This window comes from Felis catus, chromosome A3 (genome assembly GCF_018350175.1).
Source record: "Felis catus isolate Fca126 chromosome A3, F.catus_Fca126_mat1.0, whole genome shotgun sequence".
NCBI lineage: Eukaryota > Metazoa > Chordata > Mammalia > Carnivora > Felidae > Felis > Felis catus.
Window position 1 is genome coordinate 39,041,963 of NC_058370.1, and position 27,596 is coordinate 39,069,558.

The 27,596-nt window shown below is 34.5% G+C and overlaps 1 protein-coding gene across 18 annotated transcripts in view; it reads right to left on the minus strand.

Annotated features, from left to right (window-relative positions):
• Positions 1-27,596, minus strand: part of TASP1 (taspase 1) — a 298,108-nt gene that overhangs the window by 216,365 nt on the left and 54,147 nt on the right. For all 18 annotated transcript variants that reach the window (XM_045053884.1, XM_045053888.1, XM_045053885.1 and 15 more), the window contains 2 exons: positions 19,994-20,073; positions 1,346-1,452 (listed from right to left, as the gene is read on the minus strand). In XM_045053884.1, coding sequence (XP_044909819.1) covers positions 1,346-1,452; positions 19,994-20,073 — 187 coding nt within the window. The remainder of the gene's footprint in view (positions 1-1,345; positions 1,453-19,993; positions 20,074-27,596) is intronic.

Below are 27,596 nucleotides of genomic sequence, written 5' to 3' on the forward strand. Positions count from 1 at the left end.
CAAAAGGAAGTACAAAAGAACTAGATATGTTCTACACTTTAAAAGGCATATGGGTTACATGGGTATAATCATTTATAAAAGTGATTAAATTGCTCACTGCATGCAAATTTTATCACAGTATTTTAAAAGGTCAAAGGTTTTAAAGTCTTAAATTTGCTCCCTCAGATAACCCAAGAAACAGAAACACACTACTATCCCTTTTCACCAAGATCTATTTACTAATTTGTTCATTCACCCTCTAATTTCCTACTCATCTCTGGCAGAAATATGAAAAGATTTGGGTCAAAAAGTTTGATTCCTTGTGGCAACATACTGGGAAAATATATATAGCTATGAAAGATCATTTATTATGCTTTTATATAGGGTAAATAATATAAAACTATGACAGCTAAAGCATAAACCAGTATATGAGCAATTATAGAAGGAATAATCAATAAAGAACATTAATGAGATGTCAAAGTACATCAAACAAATGTGATATGAGACAGCCAACATGAATTGTTGGCCCCCAACAGGCTAAGCAAGAATGTCATGGTTTTCAACTTCTTTCTACCCCTCAAAACACCTAACAAATACAACACATGGACTCATGATGGCACATTAACACATGAAATGCAAACAAAGAATGCAAAAGAATAAAAAACAGAAACATGTAATTAGAATGTAAAAAATCTACATGAATCCAATATATATATTTCCTTAAAACACACTCTACCCTCTAAATAGCCATGTTAAGAATCACTATTTAGAGCTGCAAGAACCAAAACAGTAGTCATGGGCCACATGTAGCTACTGAGCACTTAAAATGTGACAGGGGCATATGGGAAACTGAATTTTTAATTTTATTAAATATCAATTAATTTTAATTTTAAAATGTATTCAATTCAATTATTGGAAAGTTTTTAAGTTTGTTTGGCATAACCTGTTATGTAAACCTACTTTTTCAACTGTTAATTTTATGAAATATAAGTACAAACCAAATATTTCCAATGAAAACTTAGTGTCATAATTGAGATGTGCTATAAGCATAAAATATACACTGGTTTTGAAGACTTAATACAAAAAAGAAAAAAGAAAGTTCAATAGCTCACCAATTTTTTCATTGGTTACATTTTTAAGAGATATTTTGGATTCACTGATTTAAATAAAGTAATTATTAAAATTAATTTCACCTATTTTTTTTTTTTTACTTTTTTTAATGTAACTACTGGAAAACTTAAAAGTACATATGTGCCATGCATTGTATTCCTACTGGAAAGTACTATTCTAAAGCTTATATGTCTAAACGCAAATTATAGATACCATGATGATACATTAATGATTAATATTTCAAACATCTCCTGACCTTTTCACTTGATTGTCTTCTTTTCTTTAGTTGAATGAAATCTGTTTCCACCCTTTCTGCCAGCTCTAGTTTCCTCTTGTTTCTTTTAAATGCAGCTAAACTGAATCCTATAAAAGAAACATTAAAAATAACATTTGAGAAATATTAGAGCAATGGGGTAATGAGATATCCTGAAGAGCCTTCTCAGACTAAAATCCGTAAGAATGGCAAGTAAAAGGGTTTAAGATTTTTTGCAATGTACACTGAAGTAGTAGGAGAATAAAAGAAATAACCTTAGAAGAGGTTAAAACCTTAAGAAAAAGATCAAATACAGATAGACAAGAAGAGTCCTAAAGGTAGATGGTACCCAGAGGTATCTGCTAACGCATGCTACTACCAACTTTAGTTTTGAAGGTCTCTGCATAAATGACAAGACGAAATCTTGGGACAATGCAGCATGAGAAAACATCTTAGGATTTTGGACAAAAAAAGTAAGGAATCTCAAAGAGTAATATGCATAGTGAAAGGGAAAACTAGAAAAGGCCACTGTTCACAAAGAAACAGGAAATTTGCAAGTCTCAGCTGTGGCTATAAATGTAAAAGGGGGAAAGGTCACACTAGAAAATTTATGAGCAAAAAGTACATTCAGACAAGTTTAGAGGAGAATTCATATTATCTGTCCAGTCTGAACACACACACACACACACACACACACACACACACACATGCACATCTTAGTGTTTCAGTGCTTCAAAAAACCATTAAACACAAATGAAATACTCCCTGGAAAAGCATACCTTAACTTACCAGACCTTAGAGAATTCACAGTTTCCAATTAACATGAGCCCATAGTTTAAAAAAAAATTTTTTTTTTACAAAGTATATGAGAAATGAACCACCAAAAATAAAGAATAGAAGTCAGCCAAATAAGGGGCACCTGGGTGGCCCAGTCACTTGAGCACCCAGCTCTTGATTTCAGCTCAGGTCATGATCCAGGGAGGTAGGATGGAGCCCCTCATTGGGCTCCACATTCAGCATGGAATCTACTTGGGATTCTCTCTCTCTCTCTCTCTCTCTCTCTCTCTCTCTCTCTCTCTCTCTCTCTCTCCCCCCCGTCTCTAAAATAAAAAAAAATTAATTTTTTAAAAAGTCAGCCAAATATAAGAAAACATAATTTGACCTACAAAGCCTCAGATAATGGAATAATCAGATACAGAATATAAAACATGTTTATGCTCACAGAAATTTAAAAAAAGATATTGAAAATATAATTAGGGGACAAAAAAATGATACACTGACCAGGCAGACCTAAAGAAGAACAAAATGGAACTTCTAAAAATAAAAAAATAAAAAAAAAAGTTTTAACTTAACTTATAGATTTCAACAGACAATTAGCTTCAGCTGATAAAAGAGAAATTATAAGGGGCGCCTGGCTAGCTCACTTGGTAGAGAATGCAACTCTTGATCTCAAGGTTGTAAATTCGAGTGCCATGTTGGGTGTAGAGATTGCTTAAAAATAAAATCTTTCAAAACAGAGAGAAATTATGAACTAGAATATAATGCTAAAGAGATTATCAAAGTTTTCTGATAATGGCAGACTAAATTATTCAGAGTAATTCTCTACTGAATTTACTAAAAATGTCAGATAAAATATGAAAACACAGCACCTTAAAAACATTAAAAAAACTTATAAAAAGTACCAAGCTAAATTCTGGGGGTAAACTGAGACCAATGCTATTATTATGGCACTGTGAGCATTTGCCAACACAAGCACACATGAGTTTGGTTAAAAGGCATCAAGAAAAGATATAAATCAAGCCCAGAGCCAAGTTTCATAAGAGGCACTTCCCACAATAAGCTAGGTATTAAAAGGGCTAATGGTCTCATAGTAGAGCTGATTCAGAACTATACAAGTTTGTCCCTACCTTCTATCCCAACATGAAGTCCATTCAGACAAGACTGTCTTAGATTAAGGGTGAAAAAAAATAAGGAGGAGGACAAGGACAGTGATAAGAGGAATTAGAAAGAAAAAAAAAAAAAAAAAAAAAACTACCCCTAATAAGTTTGGGATTGACTGGAGCCCTTCAACAGACTTGCAAACATGAAGTCTGGGTAGGTCAGGGAATGTTAAGCTTTGAACTAAGTTTAAGTAAATTCTGATGAATGGTATGTGAAATAATAGAAAAAATATATATTGGTCTCTGACCTTAGTTCCTGGCACAGATCTCTTAAAACTCTTGTAATTTCCTAAATTATAAGACCACTAGGACCATCTTTTGTTCTAATATTTGGTCTTTGACCCTAGTTTCTGACACAGAACTCCTAAATCCCTTGGAATCCCTGGGTGATATGAATGCCTTTTGTTCTAATGAGGCAATTCTTAGTGGGCACCTAGCTAGCGTCAGGCTGAAGACTAGACACCAGAAAGCCTAAACCATAATTAAAAGCTTTCAGCCCCATCTCCATCCTCTGGGAAGGAGAGAGGGACTGGCAAGATGAAACCTCCATAAATATCCCAAAAGTACAAGGTTTGGAGAGTTGCCAGCTGGCTAAACATATCTACATGTTGGGAGGATGGTACAAATTAATTGGACCTAAGGATGGCCTCATGGGAACCTATGATTTATAGCCAGTTGGTCAGTACAAGTGACAACCTACACTTTCAATTGGCATCTAATGAGGCAAGAGGTGGGGGTAAACTAGTAAGACAGCCCTGACCTGTGTGGTCTACACTAACTCCAGTTAGAGTCAGAATTGAACTGAATTGTAGGACACCCAGACGGTGTTGAAGAAATGCTTGGTGTAGAAACCCATACATCTGGTATCAAAAGTGATGTAGAGAGTTCTGAATATGAAAGTAGGATGAGAGTAAAGGACAGTCAGAGGAGTATTTTCCCCATAAACAGTGCACACACAATTGGCAAAAATAAATGCAAAATATAATACAAGAGAAAAAAACCTTCATCCTAGGCCATGGTGAAATTACACAAATAATTATTTAAGGGCAATGATAAGCACATAAAGATAATCAGGCACAAAAAAAAAAAAGAAAAGAAAAAAAAGAAAAAGATGGGGCACTATAAATGACAAGCAGAGAAAAAAATCCCAATTAGGATTTCAGATTATCAGGCAGAAATATAAAACAAGCACACTTATAATAATTTAAAAACAAACAAAAAACATGAAAGTAGCTATAGTTCATACTGTAAACTAAAGATAGCACAGATTTTTAAAAAAACAAGCAAAAAAAAAAACAAACCCAGAACTTCTAGAAATGAAAAAATAAATACTCAAAACTAAAATCTCAATGTATATGTTTGGTAGCTGATAGGATATAGAAAAAGGAGCTGATGAATTGGAAGACTGATCAGAAAAAAGCCAGAATACAGCTAAAAGAAATAAAATAAAATAAAAAGAAATAAAATAATAGAGAAAACCAAAGAAACATTAAGAAACAGGAAAGATAAGGTGAGATGGTCTAATATACGTTTAATCAGAATTTAATAAGATGAAGGTAAAAGAATGGAATAAAGGTAATGTTTTAGAAAACTGGAAAAGAATTTTTCCAATATTATAAAAGCCACTAATCTACAGATTTAATAATTCCAAAGAATATCCATAAATTAAATTAAAACCATAAAAGTTCATAATAAGATACATTAAGTAAAAGAGAGTAAGAACAATGACAGAGAAAAATCTAAAAACAGCAAGAGGGAAAACAGATTACTTTCAAATAAGCAGAAGTTAAAATGACAGCAGCCTTTTCAACAGCAAAATGGAAGCCTGAGACAGTGGACTAATTACCTGCAATGAGCTAAAAAGAAATATCTGCTGATTCAGAACACTATATTCAGTGAAAATATCCTTCAAAAATGAAAGTGAAATAAAAATAGTTTCAGATAAACAAGAATGAGCAAATTCATCACCATCAAGACCTATGGTAATCAAAATACTAAAGGGTGTTCTTCAGAAACTGAGAAAATAATACAAAGTGAAAGATGAAAGACAAAAAACAAAAAAGTGGAGGGGATTAAGTGCAAAGGAAAAAGTAAATAGGCAAATCTAAATGAAAACTCACTGTTATAAAACAATAATGTCTCCCACTGTTTTAAATGCATACCGAGTTTAAAATAAAAACACAAAAGTTGGGAAGACATTACATGTAGTTCATTTGAGTATTCTAGGGTTCTTGCATTGGCTGAGAAGTGGTAAAAAGTACTATTATCTAATAAACTTTCCTAAGTATGTATGTTGAAATCTCTAAGTTAATTCAAAGAGAATGGTAAAAGAAGGTAACAGAAACATATTAATGAAAAAGAAAATGTAATGATGGAAAATAATACTAAAGAAGGCAAGAAATGAGATATAGAAGGAGACACAGACCATGTGGGACAAATAAGAAGCAAAGAGTAAGAGATTAGATTCAAATCTAATATATGAGTAATTAAATTAAATGTAAATGGACTAAATGCACCAATTAAAATACAAAGAGCACACACAAAAAAATTTTTTAATATATATGTGTTGCTTTTAAACATAAGATTACACAGACAGCTTAAAAACAAACAGATAGAAAAAGATATACATGCAAATACTAACGAAAGGAAACTATTATAGTTATTTTTTTTAATGTTGACTCATTTAGTTTGAGAGAGCATGTGCACATAAGCAGGGGAAGGGTAGAGAGAAAGGGAGAGTGAGAATCCCAACCTGACTCCTCACTGTCAGCACAGAGCCCAACGTGGGGCTTGATCTCACTAACTCTGAGAATATGACATGAGCTGAAATCAAGAATTGAACACTTAACTGCCTGAGACATCCAGGTGTCCCTACAGTTATTTTAATATCAAACAAGTAGACTTCAAGGCAGTAAACATTACTAGATACAGAGTGCCATTTCTTTAAAAAAAAAAAAAAAAAAAGGTCAATTCTGGGGCTCCTGAGTGGCTCAGTCGATTAACCTTCCAACCTTGGCTCAAGTCATGATCTCATGGTTTATGAGTTCGGAGCCCCCCCCACCAGGCTCTGTGCTGACAGCTCAGAGCCTGGAGACTGCTTCGCATTCTGTGTTTCCCTCTCTGCCTCTCCCCCACCCACACACTCTCTCTCTCTCCCTCCCTCAAAAATAAATGAACATAAAAAAAAATTTTTTTTAGGGGCGCCTGGGTGGCGCAGTCGGTTAAGCGTCCGACTTCACCCAGGTCACGATCTCGCGATCTGTGAGTTCAAGCCCCGCGTCGGGCTCTGGGCTGATGGCTCAGAGCCTGGAGCCTGTTTCCGATTCTGTGTCTCCCTCTCTCTCTGCCCCTCCCCCGTTCATGCTCTGTCTCTCTCTGTCCCAAAAATAAATAAACGTTGAAAAAAAATTAAAAAAAAAAAAAATTTTTTTAAAGTCAACTAACCAAAGTCTTTCATGGGGCTACTAACACATGCAAGTAAATATATGGCAACTATAGTAAAAGAAAAAAAAATTATGTTTTTTTCATAATATAGTATGTGACAAATATAAAAAATATGAAGTTGTTTGAACATTTAAAAATTCAACATAATTACATAATTCAACATAATTCAACATAATTACACTAACAAATTAATGTCCTCTTAATAAACAAAAATACAATATTAAATTCATTTACAATTTTTTAAATCTTTCAAAATAAAACTCCCTAAATATGACATATCACTAAATTTTCAATCAAACACATTATACTTAAGTACATCCAATATCATCACTTCAATTAAACTATACTAATGATCCTTTGTCACTATGAAAGGGAAGGGAAAAAAGTATAAAGATTCAAAAGAAAGAAACACAACTATCATTATTCACAAATGACATGATTATGAATTTAGGAATCAACAAGAATCTACAGATAAATCATAAGGATTAATAGAAGAGTTTAGCAAGGCAGCTATATAAATGTATGTGTATATACATATATACACATGTGAACATATACATAAATATACATACATGAAAACAATTATATCCATTGGCAACGACCATTCTGAAATATATTTTGGCATCATCTGGTAAGATGAAGATAGGCAGACACTATGATCCAACAATTCTACTACAGTACGTATATTAGAGAAAGCCAACTGACACAGAATATATGTAGAAGAAAACTTGTTTGTTGTAACTCCAACATAATAGTCTACCTACAGAAGGTATACAATAGTTTATAATAAATAGGTTAAAAAAGCAAAGTGGAGAAATGTTACTTTCAAAATGAACCCAAATTGCAAAATATCCAATAATAAACTAATCACGAAGCCTGAAAACAATACCGTAGTAATAACACAGAAATGAACTAAAAAAAAAAAAAAAAAAGTTAATGGAACTACCAGTCAAATCCAAAAACAAATTGATGTATATTCTATTTGAGAAAAAACAATGATATTTCATGCCAGTAGGAAATGAATGTTACTCAATAAGCTGTCTTGGCACAATATGTTACCTATTTGGGGGGAAAAATTAGATTCCTGCCTCACACTACACATAAAAACGAAATCTTATATTAATAATTTAAACACATACTTTTTAAATGCCCAAAAAAGTTAAACCATTATCCAACAATATAGGCATAAATAACAGAGTTTTTTGAGATACTTGCTATTTTTTAGTTTAATAGTTTTGTTTTAAAGTAGAAGATTTCCCATAAAATGTTATCAAAGCCAGAATCTGTTAAAACAATGGTTGGCTGATACAATCATATAAAATTTAAAATGTCTATATGGCAAAAGATATCATATGCAACAGTAATGATAAATAACATATTTAAACTTTTTAGTATATGCAAATAGCTACTGAGACAGGATTAATATCCTTAAATCATAATATCCTTAAATCATAATATCCTTAAATCATAATGATTATAATACAAAATTAATAAAATGGAGTTAGAAAGAAGATGGCCCAGTAGGAAGTGAAAGGAATCTATCTCCCTACCTAAACAATAACTGTCCTGCCAAAATCTAATACAAGTGTTACAGACCTCTGGAGTCTATTTAAGGCTGTTACTTTCAAAGGAAGGCTTGAAGTAAACCGTGGTTAGTTGGGGCCAATTTCAGCTCTTACTGAAATCGACCCATTCTCCATCCCCATCCGTTTGGCAGACAACCACGCACGTATTCTGAGAGCAGATTGCACAGAGCTTGTGAGAGCCAGGTTGGGCAATAAAGACCCTGTCCTCCAAATACTGGAATCAGTGCTTCTGATTTCTTCTTGCTGGTACTGGTCACAAGGTGCAGAAACAGAAGTAGGCAGCTATTGTTGCAATGCCCTCCCCCTCCGGCTGAACTGACTTTCAGGGAATTTAAAAGACTTGTGCTTTTTCTCCACCTTCAACTTACCTCTTTTTCCCCTTTTGGGAGACATTCAAAGAGATATAGAAACGGCCCATAAGCACATGAAAAATGCTGAATATCATAAGCATTAGGGAATATGAAGCAAAACCACAATGAGATACCACTTCACACCCATTAGAATAATTATTATTTAAAGAAAATAAATAAATAGCAAATGTTGGTGAGGATGTGGAGAAACTGGAACCCTTGTGCACTATTAGTGGAAATTTAAAATGGCATAGCCACTATGGAAAAGGGTACAGTGATCCTCCCAAAAATTGAAAATAGGATTACCATAAAATCCAGCAATTGCACTTCTTAGTACTCAAAACTATTGAAAGCAGGGATTCTAACAGAGATTTGTACACCCATGTTCATAGCAGCAAAATAAACACTGGCCGAACAGCAACCCAAGTGTCCATCAACAGGTAAATGGATAAACAAACTGTGGTGTGTGTGTGTGTGTACATCATGTGTATATATACATATATATGGAATTCCATATTCATATTCCAACTCAGCCTTAAAAAGAAACTGACAGATGCTACAACATGGATAAACCTTGAGAACATCATGTTAAACGAAATAAGCCAGTCATAAAAGGACAAATAACGTATGGTTCCACTAATATGAAGTACCCACTGTAGTCAAATTCATAAAGATAGAAATGAGAATGGTTGCTAGAGGCTAAGTGGAGGGTAATAGGGAATTACTGTTTAAGGAGTACAGAGTTTTCAGTTTGGCAAGATAAAAAGGGTTCTATAGTAGGATGGTAGTGATGGCTGCACAAAAATGTGAATATACTAAAAGCCATTTAAGTGTACCATTAAAAAATATTTAAGATGATAAATTTAATGTTATGTGTATTTTGCCAAAATATTCAAAAAGAATTATAGAAAAAAAATGTACACAAATGTTTATAGCAGCATTATTTATAACAGTCCCAAACTGGACACAATCCAGATGTCTTTCAATGGGTAAATGATTAAACAAACAGTGGTATACCCATATCATATACTACTTAGCAATACAATGAAATAGGCTATTAATAAATACAACCATCTGGATGAATCTCCAAAGAATTACTCTGAATTATTAAAAAGCCAGTTCCCAAAAGGTTACATATTGTATGGTGTCACTTATATGACATTCTTGAAATAGCAAAATTATAATCATGGAAAATAGGTTAGTGGCTCCAGGGGCTAAGGAGGGCATGGAGGTGAGGAGGTATGACTATAAAAAAGGAAACCTGAGAAACTGTTGTGAAGATGGAAGTGTTCTGTATCTTGACTACATAAACATCAATATCCCAAATGTGATTCTGCACTGTGTTTTGCAAGATTACCATTAGAGGAAACTGAGCAAAGGGTACACGGGGATCTCTCTATATTAATTCTTACAACTGCATGTGAATTTATAATTACCTAAAAATAAAAAATTTAAAATAGCATAACTGGTCATATTAAAGAGTGAAGTACTAATATATCACACACCTGTTAAAATAAAATTCTAAAATTAGTACATAAAATGTTTTATCAATCATGTTGTCTTTCAAAGTATCCTACTCAAAGGCAGAAGAACTCTAAAATCACAACCCAGCCAATAGAAAAAAAAATAGGATTCCTTGTAGCAGAATCATGCCCATAAATTGACAGGATAAAATAATGTCCCCAATCAACTCTTTACTTAATATAAACATGTACCTCAGGTCCAATCAAAGCATAAAACAGCTAAAAATTAAGGAATAGATGGTGGCAACTTTGTAGCACAAGCTATTTAAGATTGGTCTTTACTAAGAGACAACAAAACTACTTTCAATTTCAACGTTAATGAGTCTTCTGGAAGAAGTCAAAAACATGTAGAAGCTTGGGGCACCTGGGGGGCTCAGTGGGTTAAGCATCCAACTTCAGCTCGGGTCACGATCTCACAGTTTGTGAGTTCGACCCCCGCATCAGGCTCTGTGCTGACAGCTCAGAACCTGGAGCCTGCTTCAGATTCTGTGTCTCTCTCTTCCCCTCCCCTGCTCGCATGCTGTCTCTCTCTCTCTCAAAAATAAATAAACATTAAAAAAAATTTTTTTAATAACTAAATAAAACACACAGAAGCTTTATCTCAGACATGTTAAAATTGAATATATATTGAAATTACCTGCAAAACTTTAAAAACGTCAGATGCACGGGTGCCAGCTACAGAGTTGCTGGTTTTGGGTGCAGCCAGGGCTTCAGTTTTTCAAAGCTCTCCAGGGATCCTAATGTGCAGCCAAAGTTGAAAACCACTGCTCTAATGGTTACACCTAACTCCAGTTGGATCAATCACTAAAACCACAAGTCAGTGTTGAAGAGCTAGACTGATTAAATTCTGATGAAACTATATCCCCAGAATTATTTTCATGTCCAACACATTAATGATAGCAAAAGTGATATTAATAGTTAACATTTGAGTGATTCTATGTGCCAGAGATTGGAATAAGAATTCTTTATACATTATCTCAAGTAAACACAACCTCTCCATGAGAAAAGTTTCTTGGAGGTAACTTGTCCATGGTCACACAAAGTTGTATGCCTCTAAAGCCTATGCTCTGAGCTACTTTATGGTCAATAATGGCAGCAACTTTACAAATACAGATTTCTCAAAAATAGACAAAAAATAAAAGCTCTTAGGAGAGGAATCTGGCAATAGCCAGGATAATAGTAAATGTATATTCTGAGTGAGCAAATCTACTTCCAACTAGATAAATAAAACACATTTGTACAAGAATATTTGTGAAATCATCAACATTAATGGCAAAACCTAGGAACAACGTGAATGCTCGTCAATAAGGAAACAGCTAAAAAAAATGTATAGTAAATGCTATCCAGCAGTTTAAAAATTAATTGATTTCTATATATATCAACATGGATAGATTTCAGAATATATTTTGCTGACTGATGAAAAACATAAGAAATATCATATTATGATATCACTCCTCTAAAAACTTACTAAAAATACTATAGAGTATGATACCATTTATCTAAAACAAAAAGAATAATACTATATATTCCAGCATTTCTGTTGACACAGAAAGAAGCAAATCAACAAGTAAGTGTGGCTGTTGGAGTGGACAGGAGAGGCTGGGACTGGGAAAGGGGAAGGTTTATGTAGAATGCTCTAATTAAAAAAAAAAAAAAAAAGTAACATCTTTTTTTTAAAAAAGGTAACAAAAAAGGTACAATTAAAAAGTAACAAATATAATGTTTAAGTAATCAACTCCCTTTTATAATGTGAAATGTTATATTTGTTAACTTATATTTGTTATTTATATTATTATATCTGCTAATAGTACACATTTACAAAGCATAGGTTCTGGCTCCTGGTAATGGAGTTGCTTATATGAGATTAACCCACAAAACAATAACAATTAGAAACTCTGGTCAGAATTTTTTTAATTAAAAACAAAAAGCTATTTGAAGACTAGTGACCAAAAGCTGGTAGAAATAGGAGAAGATTCAACCACTGAAAGAAAAGAAACACACTGGATGACATCAACATTCATACAGCTTTCTCTATGAGGCACTACAGTCGAAACTATAGAGGCACAGCAAATAGATCTCAAATAGAAAACTATAGTCTTGCCAGGTGGAGTTGAAAGTGTTTGGGACTATTGAAGCAGCTGGAAATTGAGGGAGGAATCCTGGAAAGGAGAAAGCCACACACACAGAAAAAGGGAAGCCCCCAAATTTATGTAAACATCCCTTCAAATTCTTGAATGAGCCCTTAACTGTTTATATAAGATGCAAGATTCCATAGAGGTTAGTGAGGAAAACAACAGCTGAAAAGCTGACAGATTTTGACAAACACTTGCTGTAGGAGAGACAAAGTTTAAAGCTTGAGACTTTCAAGTGAAACCCTAGAAAGGCCATATCTTAGGAAAAAAGCCACAAACTAGTACTAAGGATTAACTCTAGAATTAAGAACAAAACTGAAATGGACTCACTTTCACAAAGTCTAAAACCAGGCTGTAACAAAATCAAGGTGATCTACAATTTTACTACATGCTAAAACAAAACGCAACATCAGTCAAAGGAAGATAATATGCCCATAGTCTCTACAACATATCATTACAATGCCCAAGATGTAACAAAAAAACAAATTATGAGACATACAACTAAACAAAAAAAAGTGATAGAGTCAAGAGGAAAAAAACCCTGTCAATAGAAATTGACCTACCAGTGACCTAGATTTCAGAATTAGCAATCAACGATTTTAAAATAGCAATAAACAGGAGCACCTGGGTGACTCAGTCACTCAGGCATCTGACTCCTGATTTCGGCTCAGGTCATCATCTCACGATTCGTGGGTTGCTCTGCTCTGTCGGGCTCTGCTCTAACAGTGTGGAGCCTGCTTGGGATTCTCTCTCCCTGTCGCTCTCTGCCCGTCCTCCACTCGTGCTCCCATGCATTCACGCATGTGCACTCTCTCACTCTCTCAAGAAATAAACATTTAAAAAAAATTTTTTTTAATGTTTATTTATTTTTGAGACAGAGAGAGACAGAGCACGAATGGGGGAGGGTCAGAGAGAGGGAGACACAGAATCTGAAGCAGGCTCCAGGCTCTGAGCTGTCAGCACAAAGCCCAATACAGGACTCGAACTCATGGACTATGAGATCATGACCTGAGCTGAAGTCGGATGCTTAACCGACTGAGCCACCCAAGTGCCCGGATATAAACATTTTTAAAAATAAATAAAATAACAATCAATATGTTAACAATGGGTATAATAAGTGAAGACAAAGGGAATTTCAGGAGAAATATAGAAATTTTATAAAAAATGTAAACTTTAGAACTGAAAGTTCTAAATATTCTGAAATTTAGAATTTAGAACTGAAAGTTCTAAATATTATGAAAACATAATATTTTACACTGTAAAGAAATAACTACATTAGGTTCACATCAAATTGGACACTGCAGAAAAAAAGACTGGTGAACCTGAAGACATTTCAACAGAAATCATACAAATGAAAGCATATTGGTTAATTTTATGTGTCTATTTGCCTGGGCCACAGGGTGCCCAGATATTTGGTCAAACATTATTCTCGGCATATCTGCGAGGGTGTGTTTGATGAGGATGAGATTAACATTTAAACTGGTAGACTGAGTAAAGCAGATTGCCCTCCCTAATATAGGGGGAATTATTCCAATCGGTCAAAAGCCTTCATAGAACTAAAAGGCAAACTCTCCCCTAAATAAAAGAGAATCCTTTTTTCCTGACTGCCTTCAAACTGCAACACTTTTTCCTGCCTTTACACTTGAACTAAAACATTGGCTCTTCCTCAGTCTCGAGCCTGCCAGGCTTCAGACTGGAAGCACACAGCTAGCTCTCCTGGTTCTTAGGCCTTTGGACATGGATTGGAACTACACCACTGGTTCTCCTGAGTCTCCAGCTTGCTGACTGACCCTGAAGATCTTGGGACTTGTCAGCCTCTATAATTGCGTTAAATATAAAAGCCAATAATAAATCTGATAGATCAATCGATCTATTGGTTCTGTTTCAGTAGAGAATCTTGACTAGTACAGAAAGCACAGAGGGGGAAAAAAAAAACAAAACAGCTAAAATGAGAGCTTCAATAACATGTGACAGTATCAAGTGTTTTCATATAAGTAGAAATGAAGTCCCAGAAACAAATGAAGAAGACTATGGACCAGAAAAAAAATCTAAACAAATATTGTCCAAAAGTTCCCTAATTTGATTGAAAACATTAACCACAGATTCAGCAGGCACAGTAAAAACTAGGCACAAAGAAACCACACTTAGGCATACCATGGTTAAACTTTTTAAAACCAAAGATAAAAAACCTTTAAAAAAAAATCTGAAAAGGAGAGAAAAAGAACAATATTCTAATTCATGCTACAAACATGGATGAACCTTGAAAACATTATGCTAAGTAAAATAAGCCAGACACAAAAGGACAAATACTGTATGATTCACACTTATAGAAGGTACCCAGAACAGGCAATCATAGAGAATGACTTTGCAGAATGGAGGTTACGGGAAACAGTTATTTTCTGTTTAACAGATACAGAGTTTCTGCTTGGAATGATAAAAAAGTTATGGAAATACGTACTGGTTATATAACACTGAATATACACTAAATTACACACTTAAATACTGTCAAAATAGTAAATTTTATGTCACATTTTTTAACCATAATAAAAAAAAGGGGGGGAAAGTGCTAAAAGAAAAAAACCTCACAACCTAGAAGTCTGTCTCCCACCTAGAAGTCTGTCTCCCACAAGAAATTAATATTTTTAAAGTAAAGGCAAAATAAAGATTTTTCAGATAATGAAAGCTGACAGCATTTTTCACCACGACACCTGTCGCATTACCAGAAATGCTTGTGCCAGATGAAGGGAATAATACCAGATAGAAATTTACATCTACATAGAGGAATGAAATATTAAGTATGTGAGGCACTATGTAAAATATTATTTTAGAATAAACTGAGAAAGACATTCCGAAAACTTTGGAACACTGAAAGGGGATAAAAACCCACCAGTTATGCCCCCCACCAACACAAAAGTAGTCAAGGTTAAAACACATCATTACCAAGTATAGAAACTAATTTTTACTGAGGAATAGACAAGTGCCCAATATAGAATAGCATTTAAAAAAATGTTTAATCTAAATAATAATTTCTCCCTCTAAATTGACCATAGGTCAATATGATTTTTTGTAATATATTATATATAATATACATATTATATGTGTGTGTGTGAATATAATCACACAACTTTCAAATACCTTATTTATTCAGAGAATATTTCTTGCTGGTTGGTTATATAAGAAGTTTATGGCATAAAACAAATATATAATATATATTTCTTATTTTGAGGATACTAATATATTAGTCAAAAATATTTTTGTCCTCCTGCAAAATATCTAGTAATTGTGATTTTATAACACCTTTTTACATAAATGCTCTGAAGTAAAACTGGCAAAGTGAATATATAAACGAGTTCACTTCACACCCTACTAAAATCTTACCAAAAAGAAACTGAAGGGAGAAAAAAGACTGACATACATAAGGGATGATGACAAAAAGGGCAGCAGCAACACAATTTCAGAAAATAGAAAGCAAATGGACAGTTACTGATTGAGTAGAGGAAGATGAATCCAGATGCCTGGTAGCCAAGACATCACAACGCAAACTAATCTCTTCCAAAGTAAACAAATTCCTTCCAAAGAAACACTACAAGACCTCAGAATAAAAGGCACCTGGTATTTTTTTTTTAATTTTTTTAAAATGTTTATTTTTTTGAGAGAGAGAGAGACAGAGAGAGAGCATGAGCAGGGGAGGGACAGAAAGAGAGGGAGACACAGAATCCAAAGCAGGCTCCAGGCTCTGAGCTGTCAGCACAGAGTCCGACGTGGGGCTCAAACTCGTGAACCGTGAGATCGTGACCTGAGCTGAAGTCAGACACTTAACCGACTGAGCCACCCAGGCGCCCCAGGCACCTGATATTTCTGAAAGCCAGGTTGGGACTAAAAATAGGAGAACTGGTGGAAAGTGTCAGTAAGAAACATGGAGACGCCTAAATCCTCCCTTCACGCCCGCAGAAAATATGAGGTTGACTAAACCATATGGACCTCGAATTAGTGTACATCCAGCACAAGTGGGAACAGGTATCATCAGGGGCTCTACACAAAAGTTCTACATCAGGGGTTCTACATAAGTCTGAAACAGGAAAGGTGAGACCTCCAGCCCCCCCCCCCTTGTTCTGCACCACAATACTGGCTATAGCCCTGGCAGACCTGGGAAAATTTCTCTCTCACTAATCCAAAAGAAAACAGATACAACTGGTTTTGTTGGGGGGAATACCTGGGAATTCCCCCCAACAAAAGAGCCTGATCACACCACCCTTCTTGAGGTCAACCAGACCTGTCATCAAACACAAAGCTTCCAAATGGCTTTTAAGTACCATATTCATAAATGTGAAAACAGCAAGGGGTCACTAGATAGAAAAATTTGCTAACATGCATGAAACAAACAAAAAGAAAGAAGAAGCAGAAACAGCAGCTAGCAAATTTTAAACCATAATATCCTAAGAGATGAGCAAAAATATTGAGCTCATGAAATAAGAACAGCGCACTACATTTTAAAAGTATTAGTCAGTGTGGTGCCTGGCTGGTTTAGTCAATAGAGCATGCAACTCTTGATCTCGGAGTTGTGAGTTCAAGCCTCACGCTAGGCATACAGCTTACTTAAAATTTAAAAAAAAAAAAAAGGATTAATCACAGATGAATCTCTAGTAATTAAGACAATAAAATCCAAAATTATAAATTCATCAGAAGTAGAAGGTTTAGGAGAAAAAACTGAAGACATTTCTGAGACAGTAGGACAAAAATGATTTCAAAAAGAAGAAAAAAATCACTTTTGAAAAAGATACAAGGGATTGGAGCATGAGATCCAACATCCAATTCATAGAAATTAGAAAAATAAAAAAGAGGAAAGATAAGGGAAGATATTAATACACAATTTTTTAATTTCTCCCCAAAATAAAGCACATGAATTTCCAGATTAAAAGTACTCAGGATGAGTACCAGACATACTGAATTAAAAAAGACCCATTCCAAGATGTTTCATTATAATAAGAAGAACATAGGAATTAAGGCTTCCTTCCAAAGATGAAAAATATACCACAAAGAACTGGGAATCAAAATGCATAACAGAAAGACTGGAAACTAGAACATGAGAGAACAATTTCTTCAAAACCCAGGGAAAACAATTTCTAGTCTTACATATATCAAGTAATGGAATACAATGAAAAAGAAACAAACATATGAGACTCAGGAATCAGAGAATTTGATGTTGGAGAGACAAAATGGGAATCCAAAATGATAGTGAGGTAAAGACCAGGGATGACAATCCCTCAGCAGGCTTTCTGTGAACCCATTCTAAACTTTGTCTCCAAGAAAAAACAAAATGGAACTATCAACTGACGAGATTTGTTTGCCTGACATAAAAACTAAATAAATGCTACTGGGAAGATTTTAAGGTAGAATTAGTGGTGGGGACTATGAAAATTAGACCTCTAACACTCCCTGTTTGCCTACCATGTACATATTTCTCTGCCCGCCAGCCTCCCTATAACATTCAGCTACATGATTATTCATTTTGAATATGTTATTAAGAGCTGATCCTTATCAAATACCTCTTATGATATATAATCATTACCTTTTTGGTTTAACTCCTCGCAGTTAATGATTCCTCATTTTCTCATTTGATTCTTTAAATTATAGTCATAGATTAGCATGATAAAAAATAAAAATTTAACATTTTTACATTTCACATGTAAATATTTATAACTCATTTTTCATTTTTCAGTCATTAGATTTAATCATTATCAGACATTATTCTTGATAACAATTTCGAGTTACTACATATCATCGTATGATAATTTGCTTACATTTCTTTCTGTTGGGCATTAAGATTTTTTCAAATTTTTTTATATTCTTTTTTTTTTTCACAAACTGTTGAGTGTTTTTTGTTTTTTGTTTTTGCTTTTTATTTTTATTTTTTTAATTTACATCCAAGCTAGTTAGCATATAGTGCAACAATGATTTCAGGAGTAGATTCCTTAATGCTCCTTACCCATTTAGCCCACCCTCCCTCCCACAACCCCTCCAGGAAACCTGTTTGTTCTCCATATTTAAGAGTCTCTTATGTATTGTCCCCATCCCTGTTTTTATATTATTTTTGCTACCCTTCCCTTATTTTCATCTGTTCCATGTCTTAAAGTCCTCATATGAGTGAAGTCATATGATCTTTGTATTTCTCTAATTTCGCTTAGCATAATACCCTCTAGTTCCATCTACATAGTTGCCAATGACAAGACTTCATTCTTTTTGATTGCCAAGTAATATTCCATTGTAAATATATATACCACATCTTTATCTGTTCATCCAGCGATAGACATTTGGGCTCTTTCCATACTTTGGCTATTGTCGATAGTGCTGCTATAAACATTGGGGTGAGTGTGCCCCTTCGAAACATCCCACCTGTATCCCCTTGGATAAATGCCTAGTAGTGCAATTGCTGGGTCGTACGGTAGTCCTATTTTTAACTTTTTGAGGAACCTCCATACTGTTTTCCAGAATGGCTGCACCAGTTTGGATTCCCACCAGCAGTGCAAAAGAGATCCTCTTTCTCCACATCCTCTCCAACATCTCTTGTTGCCTGAGTTGTTACTGTTAGCCATTCTCACAGGTGTGAGGTAGTATCTCATTGTGGTTTTGATTTGTATTTCCCTAATGATGAGCCATGTTGAGCATCGTTTCATGTGTCAGTTGGCCATCTGCATGTCTTCTTTGGAGAAGTCTATTCATGTCTTTTGCCATTTCTTCACTGGATTGTTTGTTTTTTGGGTGTTGAGTTAGATAAGTTCTTTATAGATTTTGGATACTAACCTTTATCTGGTATGTCATTTGCAAAGATCTTCTCCCATTCTGTTGGTTGCCATTTAGTTTTGATATTCTTAATAATGCTTATTGAGAACTACATAAATCTTTGTCTCTATTTCTAATGACAAGTTCCTACAAGCAGGATAAATTTAAGGTTTTGCTCTATACTACTTAGTTGTCCCCTAAAATTTCTGCCAATTTACATTTGTACCTACAATGTATTATGTTCATTTCACCACACACTTATGAGCAGTAATACAGTATTTTTAACTCTTTCAGAAATTAAGAGGGAACAAATTTAACATGTACTCTTTTTAATTTGAATTTCCCTATTAGTTATATTATATTATATATTTATGACTTTTTATCATTTTTCTTTTTGGGTATTATTTGTATTTGTGTGGTTTTAAATTTGACATGCCTTCTCCCAGATTAAGGATATGTAGCACTTTGTCATGGTAAGTGTTATGGTAAGTGTTTTTTCAGTCTTAACTCTTATGTAGTCATACTTTTGTTCTTCCTTCTCTTGCACTTGGTCCCTAGGAAGGCCTTCCTCAGCTCAAGGACAGATAAATGCTGACCTCTGTTTTCTTCTCCCTCTATGAGGGGGGTAGTATTAAGGTTTTATTCTTAGTAATTATATTAAGTAACCTAAAAGGGATCCTTTAGCAATACTTCCATAAAAGCATGAGAATGGGGGAAACCTCAGGAATATAAAAAGTGGCTTAAAATCAAATAACTTTCAATGTATCTTTTAACTTTAAATATTTCAACATGTAAGCTTCCTTCCTTAAATATCAGAGTACCATGTGGATTAAAACAATGTAACACTTTCAGGTATATATGCCAATATAGCTTAATTTTGAAAAATTTTTACTCACTTGTGGTCATGATGTTAGGAGGACAAGAGGGTATTCCATGATCTACTGCCCATCTGTAGGCTCCTTCTCCAACTAAAAAGCTAACAACAGAAAAATTATTCTTTTAAAAATTCAGTTTCATCTCTTCCTATATCAATAAAGTAATATAAATCATATAGTAAGGCAACTGAAAAAATGTTTTGCATATAGATATAATTCTAGGTTTATTACCTCAAAATAACAATATGGCTACATGCCCCAAAATTATTTAAACATTTTCCCCAAGTTAGAAATTTTACAATTGGAAATGGTACAATTTCATTTGCAATAACCAACAAGTAAAAACCAGCAAAATTCACCCTGAGATGCAAAAAATAGTTGATTTCCCCATGGAAAATACTAAGATTTATCTTGGATCATCATGGTCACACAATCCATTTAATCAAGTTAAGAGTCAAAGTATCAGTGAATGTCCTCAGATTTAGTATTCTTACCTACTATAACACCTGGGTCTACCTAAAATGAGTGGGTACATCTAGAGATGCCCAAAAACAATGAGATGTGCTTACATTTGCAAGTCTTAATGCAACGAAAATATATAAATGACCTATAAAATATATGACTCTCAGAATCATTTTTACTGTGGCGAGTACTGTGGTGTGTCCCAAAAGTAATTTTTTAAGCCCTAAACTGCAAGTTTTAACATAATGAAGTAAATGAAAGGATACTGTTAGCTAACTGTAAAAGACTTATTTCCAAAGATTTCAAAGGGCATACAGGATAATTAACCACTCCATTCCCTAACACAGTAACAGCAAGTGGTTACCATAAAAATCAATCACTTCATCTCCTTCCATAGCCAACTTCTTAAAGCTCTCAGCCAGCTAGTAATGGGTTTCCTTGAACTTATGCCTGCTCATTAGTTTTTGGCTCTCTAGTTTTTGTTTCTGTTCTTCTAATCATTCCAACACTAAAACTCAAAGTAATGCATACTGAAGTCTTTAGATTCATTTGTTAGTAAGGAGACCAATGACATACTGGCAAAACAAAATCTAAGGAGATACTCAGAAATGTCCAAATAGTTCTATTGAGAAACTAAATGGTTAAGTCCAATAACTGTTTTCCAATATATGGAGAGAGAGCCAACAAGAATAAACAACTTTACTCCTTCAAACCTCTATATCTTTTTTTAAATTCTAGAGGATTCTGAAATAGAGAACAGTTTCTCCTATTCTTGTATCAAATGAAGACCACTGCAAAGAAAATGCAAAGAAAAGCTGTCATGTAAAGTTCAAATGAAGAATAACTGAAATAGAAACTTGAATGTGAGTTAAGCTGTCCTGATGGCATTTTTAGCACTTCCTCCTTCCAGAAAAGGAATGTGATATAAGAAATAACTTCTCTCCATGCAAAGATGTAAAAGAGATGCCGAAGTAGCATATTAAGTGATCAGAACAGAAATTTGGAGCTGAATCTAGTATTCTTAGCATGCCCATTTCATCTTGGGTTCAAGCCCAGTATCTGGAATCAATGGCATTTTACAAAATATTCTTAGTTTTATTTTTCATTTCTTAAACAGTCATTGCTTCTAAATTAAACCAACTTGCCACTGGCTGCTATGCAAGTTTTTAAAATACCTTAGCCATTTTATAATATTCATAGGAAGTTGACTATTTGGATGCCATCTTATGAATAAGAACACTGAATATATGACCTTTTCCTACTATCAAAAACTACCTGTCTAGTAGTTAATCATCACACAGAATGGCACAGTGCTTTCAAAGTAATTTTAAAATTCTGAAAAGCTACATGATACTAACATGCCAAAAATTCATTTTCTAGAATATTACATGCAGTATCAATTCCAATTTCTCAGTCTTATGACTCCCCAAGGAGAAAGCTGTTAGGGAAATTTTGCCTCAATCAAGTTTAGGAAATCCCATAGAATATACCTTTGTAAAATATCTGGAATCTGACCACTTCTCACCACCTCCCCTGCTAACCCCTTTCTCTGAACTACCATCATCTCTTACCTGGATTGTTGCAATGGACTCAATATTTTAATGCTTGCCTTGATTTGCTCCCTGCCCCAGTCTATGCTCACTGGCCACTGACATCCTTGTAAAACACAAGTCAGACAAAAATTATATCCCTCCTCTCAAAACTTGCAAAACCTCTCATGAGAACTCTAGTGTAAACACCGGAGTCTTCATAAGAATCTACAAGTTCTCAAGTGATCTGATCCTTTCTGCTCCCTCTTTACCTCATCTCTTACTCCCTTTGCCCCTTTGCTTACCCTACTCCAGCCTCCTATAAAAACACAAACATGTCAAGGAACCTCCAGCCTCAAGGCATTCACCCTGAATGTTCCCTCTATTAGGCTCTTCCTTATTTTCCAAATGGCATATTCCCTCATCTGCTCAAATGTCTCCTTTGAGGAAGCCTATTTAAACTGTACCCAACATGAGGTACCTGGGTGGCTCAGTTGGTTAAGCTTCTGACTCTTGGTTTCAGCTCAGGTCATGATCTCACAGTTTTGTGAGTTCAAGCCCCGTGTCAGGTTCTGCGCTGGCAGCATGGAGCCTGCTAGGGATTCTCTCTCTCCCTCTCTCTGCCCCTCTCCCACTCACACTCAGTCTCTCTCAAAATAAATAAACCTAAAAAAAAAAAAAAAAAAAAAAACTGTACCCAACACACTGTATTCCCCTACCTAGGACTTTCAATCCCTGTCATTCTATTCTTTTCACATTTTTTTCACCTTCTAACATACTATACACTTTATAATTTATATGTCTATTATTTATTTCTATCTTCCTCAAATAAACTGTAAGCTTCGTAAGAATGGGAATCTTTGTTTTTTCATTGACATACCCAAGCATTTACAAGAGTGCCTAAAGCATACTAAGCATTAAACAAACATTGGCAAGATATTAAACAAGTAATAATAAGCTAGGGGGTCAAAATTCCTTAAGGGAAAGTATTTTCCTTGTGTTTTACCCAATGTAATTTACATTAAAACAAGTCTCACAGTGATGTAAAACAAAAAGCAGCAACACTCTACTGGAAGCAGCCCTGGGGTGGGGGGAATGAAACCTCCTCCAAGCTGCCCTCTGGCTGCTGCAGCAAGCACTAGCACAGTCAAGGTCCAGGCAAGGGCTATGGGCGCAACTACAAGATGCGAACTGCAATCTCATGGCTGGCAACCACCCATTTCCAGAGAACCATGACTCCATAATCAGTCTAAAAAGTGTCATTTCGTGATTCAGAAAGCTCTCAAGATTTCTCAGGGATCCCAATAATCAAAATATATTATTCTGGAAAAGAAAGATATAGGAGAAAATGATAGTTATTTCTATGGACTTAAAACTGATTTCTATCTATTTTATCTGTTGCTTCTTTGTTCATCATAAATATATAAAACTGATGAAAGACAAATTAATGGCTATTGATCATTAAAAGCTTATACACAAAGTGCAAATAAAGGAGAACTTGCTGTATTTGGAAATAACATGTAACAACCAAATTAAACAATAAGCACGTAACTCTTTGAAACCATTTTTAATTTAATTTCAATTTTTATTTTTTTAATTTAAAAAATGAATTTTTAAAAAACAAAACCTCAGCATAAGCAATTGACACATAAAAAATAAACAATCTTTAGAATCAAAATATATTTCATCAATGTTCACATTTCTCTGGTTGTCTTAGAAAATTTTTTCTACTATTGTTATCCAACTAAATCTATACTTTCTGAATAAAAATCTTTAGATTTTTTTAATTGTCTTTTCACATTCACACAACAAAAGTAGTACAAATTTGAATGAATTTATGAAATATAATAGATTAAATAGTATTTAAATAGTATTTTAAGAAAATGTACCAAAAGCTAAATTTGCCTCTGAAGAAAATCCTAGGGTCAAATGAGCACCTTAGGTTTCATTTATACTAAAGATAAAACAATGTTTGTCAGGCTTTCCCTTTTTCATGAAAAGAAACATAATTTCCAAAAATTATAACTTCTATATTAGGAGTCAGCAAAGTTCTTGTGTAAAGGATGAGATAGTAAATAGGTCGGTTTTCTGGCCAGAATGTCTCTTTTGCAACAACTCAATTTGGCCTTTGAGTGTACAAGCAGCCACAGACAATACATACACAAATGGGTATGGCTGTGTCCCAATAAAACTTTATTTACAAAGCAAGCAGCAGACCAGATTTGGTCCATAAGCCATAGCTTGCCAATCCCTTGTTCTAAATGATAATACCTGTCAAAGCTATACCCTATCATAATGGAAGAAGAAAGATTCAAGCTATAAAATAAAATATAGAAACTTGAGTAAATGTGACACAGTTTATGAAGGTTGGCCCACCAAGTTTATAAAAATATCAGGGGCGCCTGGGTGGCGCAGTCAGTTAAGCGTCCGACTTCAGCCAGGTCACGATCTCGCGGTCCGGGAGTTCGAGCCCCGCGTCAGGCTCTGGGCTGATGGCTCAGAGCCTGGAGCCTGTTTCCGATTCTGTGTCTCCCTCTCTCTCTGCCCCTCCCCCATTCATGCTCTGTCTCTCTCTGTCCCAAAAATAAATAAACGTTGAAAAAAAATTTTTTTTTTATAAAAATATCAAATACTCTACTAATCTGACCAAACACCACTACTTAAACAATACAACATATCTTAGTGGCTATAACCAAAAAATAAGGTATGCAGATAAATGAACTTTTTAATTTTTTTTTAATTTTTTTAACATTTATTTATTTTTGAGAGACAGAGAGAGGCAGAGCATGAGCAGGGGAGGGAGAGAGAGAGAGAGAGAGAGAGATACAGAATCTGAAGCAGGCTCCAGGCTCCGAGCTGTTTGTTAGCACAGAGCCTGACGTGGGCTCAAACTCAAAACCTGCGAGACCATGACCCAAGCTGAAGTTGGGCGCTCAACCAACTGAACCACCCAGGAGCCCCAATGAACTTTTTATTTAAAGACTTCCTAAAAAAAAGCATTCATTATATATAATGTCTTGCTATCCCCATAGAGTGGTGACAGATGACACCAGAGGACCATGATTTCTAAGTCTTCCATCTGCTTTTGATAGTTTTTGTACCTCTATGCCTGGCATAGAGAAAATAAACAATAAATATTTGCTGAGTGAATTGAAAAATGAATAAATAACTACATGAGTATACACAGTAACTTCTCATTATTATAAAAGGATTCTATTCTACCCTTACTTCTAATCTGCTGCTTCTAATGTGATATGGAAGGACTCCATAAATTCCTAATAGCCTAACTAACAGTGGTCAAGTATGGGACCCAGTTTCATTATCTGCAAAATGTCTTACCCTCATAAATCACTGTATAATTTTTATGAGTCAATACATGCAAACCACATAAAACAGTGCCTGAAATAGTGTACAAATGCAATAAATGTTAGCTATTATTATTACACTAATTAGATAACTAGAGTTATTAGGGTCATATGAAAATAAACTCAAATTAAAAACATGATAAAGTTGGTTTTGTTGATTTAGGACACCAAAAGAATTTGGTTTTTTCTCAATTACTAGAGGTGTACAGTGAACTTCCAGGAACATGAGAGATTTCTGCTTTTGGACAAGATGACATAACAGAGAACAAATTTACACCCTTATCTAAAGAAATTATTTTAAAAATCAGAAATACAGGAAATGATAGTTTTCAGACATTAGTAGGCAACATAAGGACAGTGATCTTGAGAGAAAGGAAACAAACAAGGTAAACCCTATGACTGACCCAGCTTACTGCCTAGAGAGTTTCCAGGCCATGGCCCAGGAAGAATTCAGGCAAAGCCCAGCAGTTTCTCAGTTGAAGAGAAAGAGCTGGGCATCCAAAGAAGCCCAGACAGCCAGGGTTCACAGGGCAGAATACCAGAGAGGAGAGAGCTGCAGAGTAAAGGACTCGGACATCTACAGAGTCCCCTCTAGACTTCAGCTAAGTAGAGATGAGTGTACGTGTAATAAGAAACCACCCAAAGTGCGGGAAAGACTACCACAAAAATTTTAGAGCAAACAAGCCCCAAGTTCACAAAGGCCAGGAACAGCTCCTGCTCCCATCAGTCAAAGTAAGAAACCTCATTCTAGGTACATCTGTTATAGTACTCAGAAGAGTTTTGCCCCAATAGCAAAATAAAATTAGCTCAAGGCGAAATGCTTCTCTAGTCACATGTAACAAAGTATAAGGTAAGACCTGAAAGGATGAACCTGTCTTTAAATAACTATATCCTAGAATAAAACTCAAGAATATTTATTAAAATATAAAAATATCCAGCACCAAATAAAGTAAAATTCACAATGCCTCAAATGCAATAAAAAATTACCAAGCATGCAAATAAGCAAGGAAATGCAACCTATAATGAAAGAAATCATTCAACTGAAAACAACTTAGAAATGACAGATGATAGCAAATTAGTAAACAAAGATATTATAAGTTACTATAACTCTATTCATATGTTCAAGAAGCTACAGGAAAGATTAAACATGTTAAGTAGATACGTGGAAGACATTTTCTAAAGCTGCAAATCAAACTTCTGGAGATGTTACAAAGTCAGAGATGAAAAACAAAGTAGATGGGGTTAACAAGCGATTAGATATTATAGAAAGATAACTAGTGAACTTGAAAACAGCAATGGAAGTTATTCAACATGAAACGAGAAAAATGAATGGAAAAAGTAAATAAATTATCAGTGACCTGCAGGGCCACAAGAGCTCAAATACACATGCAATTGGAGTCCTGAAGGATGAAAGAGGAGTCAGAAAAAATATCTGAGGAAATAATAGCAAAAAATTTTCCAAATTTGATAAAGTATGTATCCCTATATATCCAAGAAACAAAATAAACCCAATCCAAAGACAAGAGAAAAAAACAATGGACCAATGTATCTCATACATTATAAAAATTCTTTACAAAATCTTAGCAAATTGGGTCCAACAATGTATCAAAAGGATAACACAGTATGACCAAGTGGAATTTATCCCAGGAATGCATTGTTAACAGTTGAAAATCAACCAATCACTAACTGACCAAGTAAGAAAAATTGTAAGACCATCTTAATAGATGCAGAAAAGCATTTGAAGAAGTACAACACCCATTCCTATTAAAAACTCTTAGAACACCAAGAAAGGAACTTTCTCAGCATAATAAAGAACATCTATGACAAACCTACAGTAACCATCATACTTAAGGGTAAAAGACCAAACACTTCTACCCTAAGATCACAAACAAGGCACAGATGCCCACTCTCACATTTCTTTTGTTTCCCCCACTCTCACATTTCTATTCCACATTGCATTGGAGGTCCCAGCCACTATAATAAAGAAAAGGAAATTAGTTAAAGTAACCCAGATTAGAAAAACAGGGAAGAAGTAAAACAATCTTTATTCTCAGAAGACATTACTATCTATATAGAAAATCTTATCAAATCTATAAAAATAGTACTACAGAACAAATGAATTTAGCAAATTCTCTGGAAAGAATATCAATGTAATAAAATCAATCATATTTCTATATTGGCAAGGAATAATTGGAAAGTAACATTTATTATTTATATAATTTATCATGGTATCAAAAAGGATGAAATACTGAAGTATAAATTCGATAA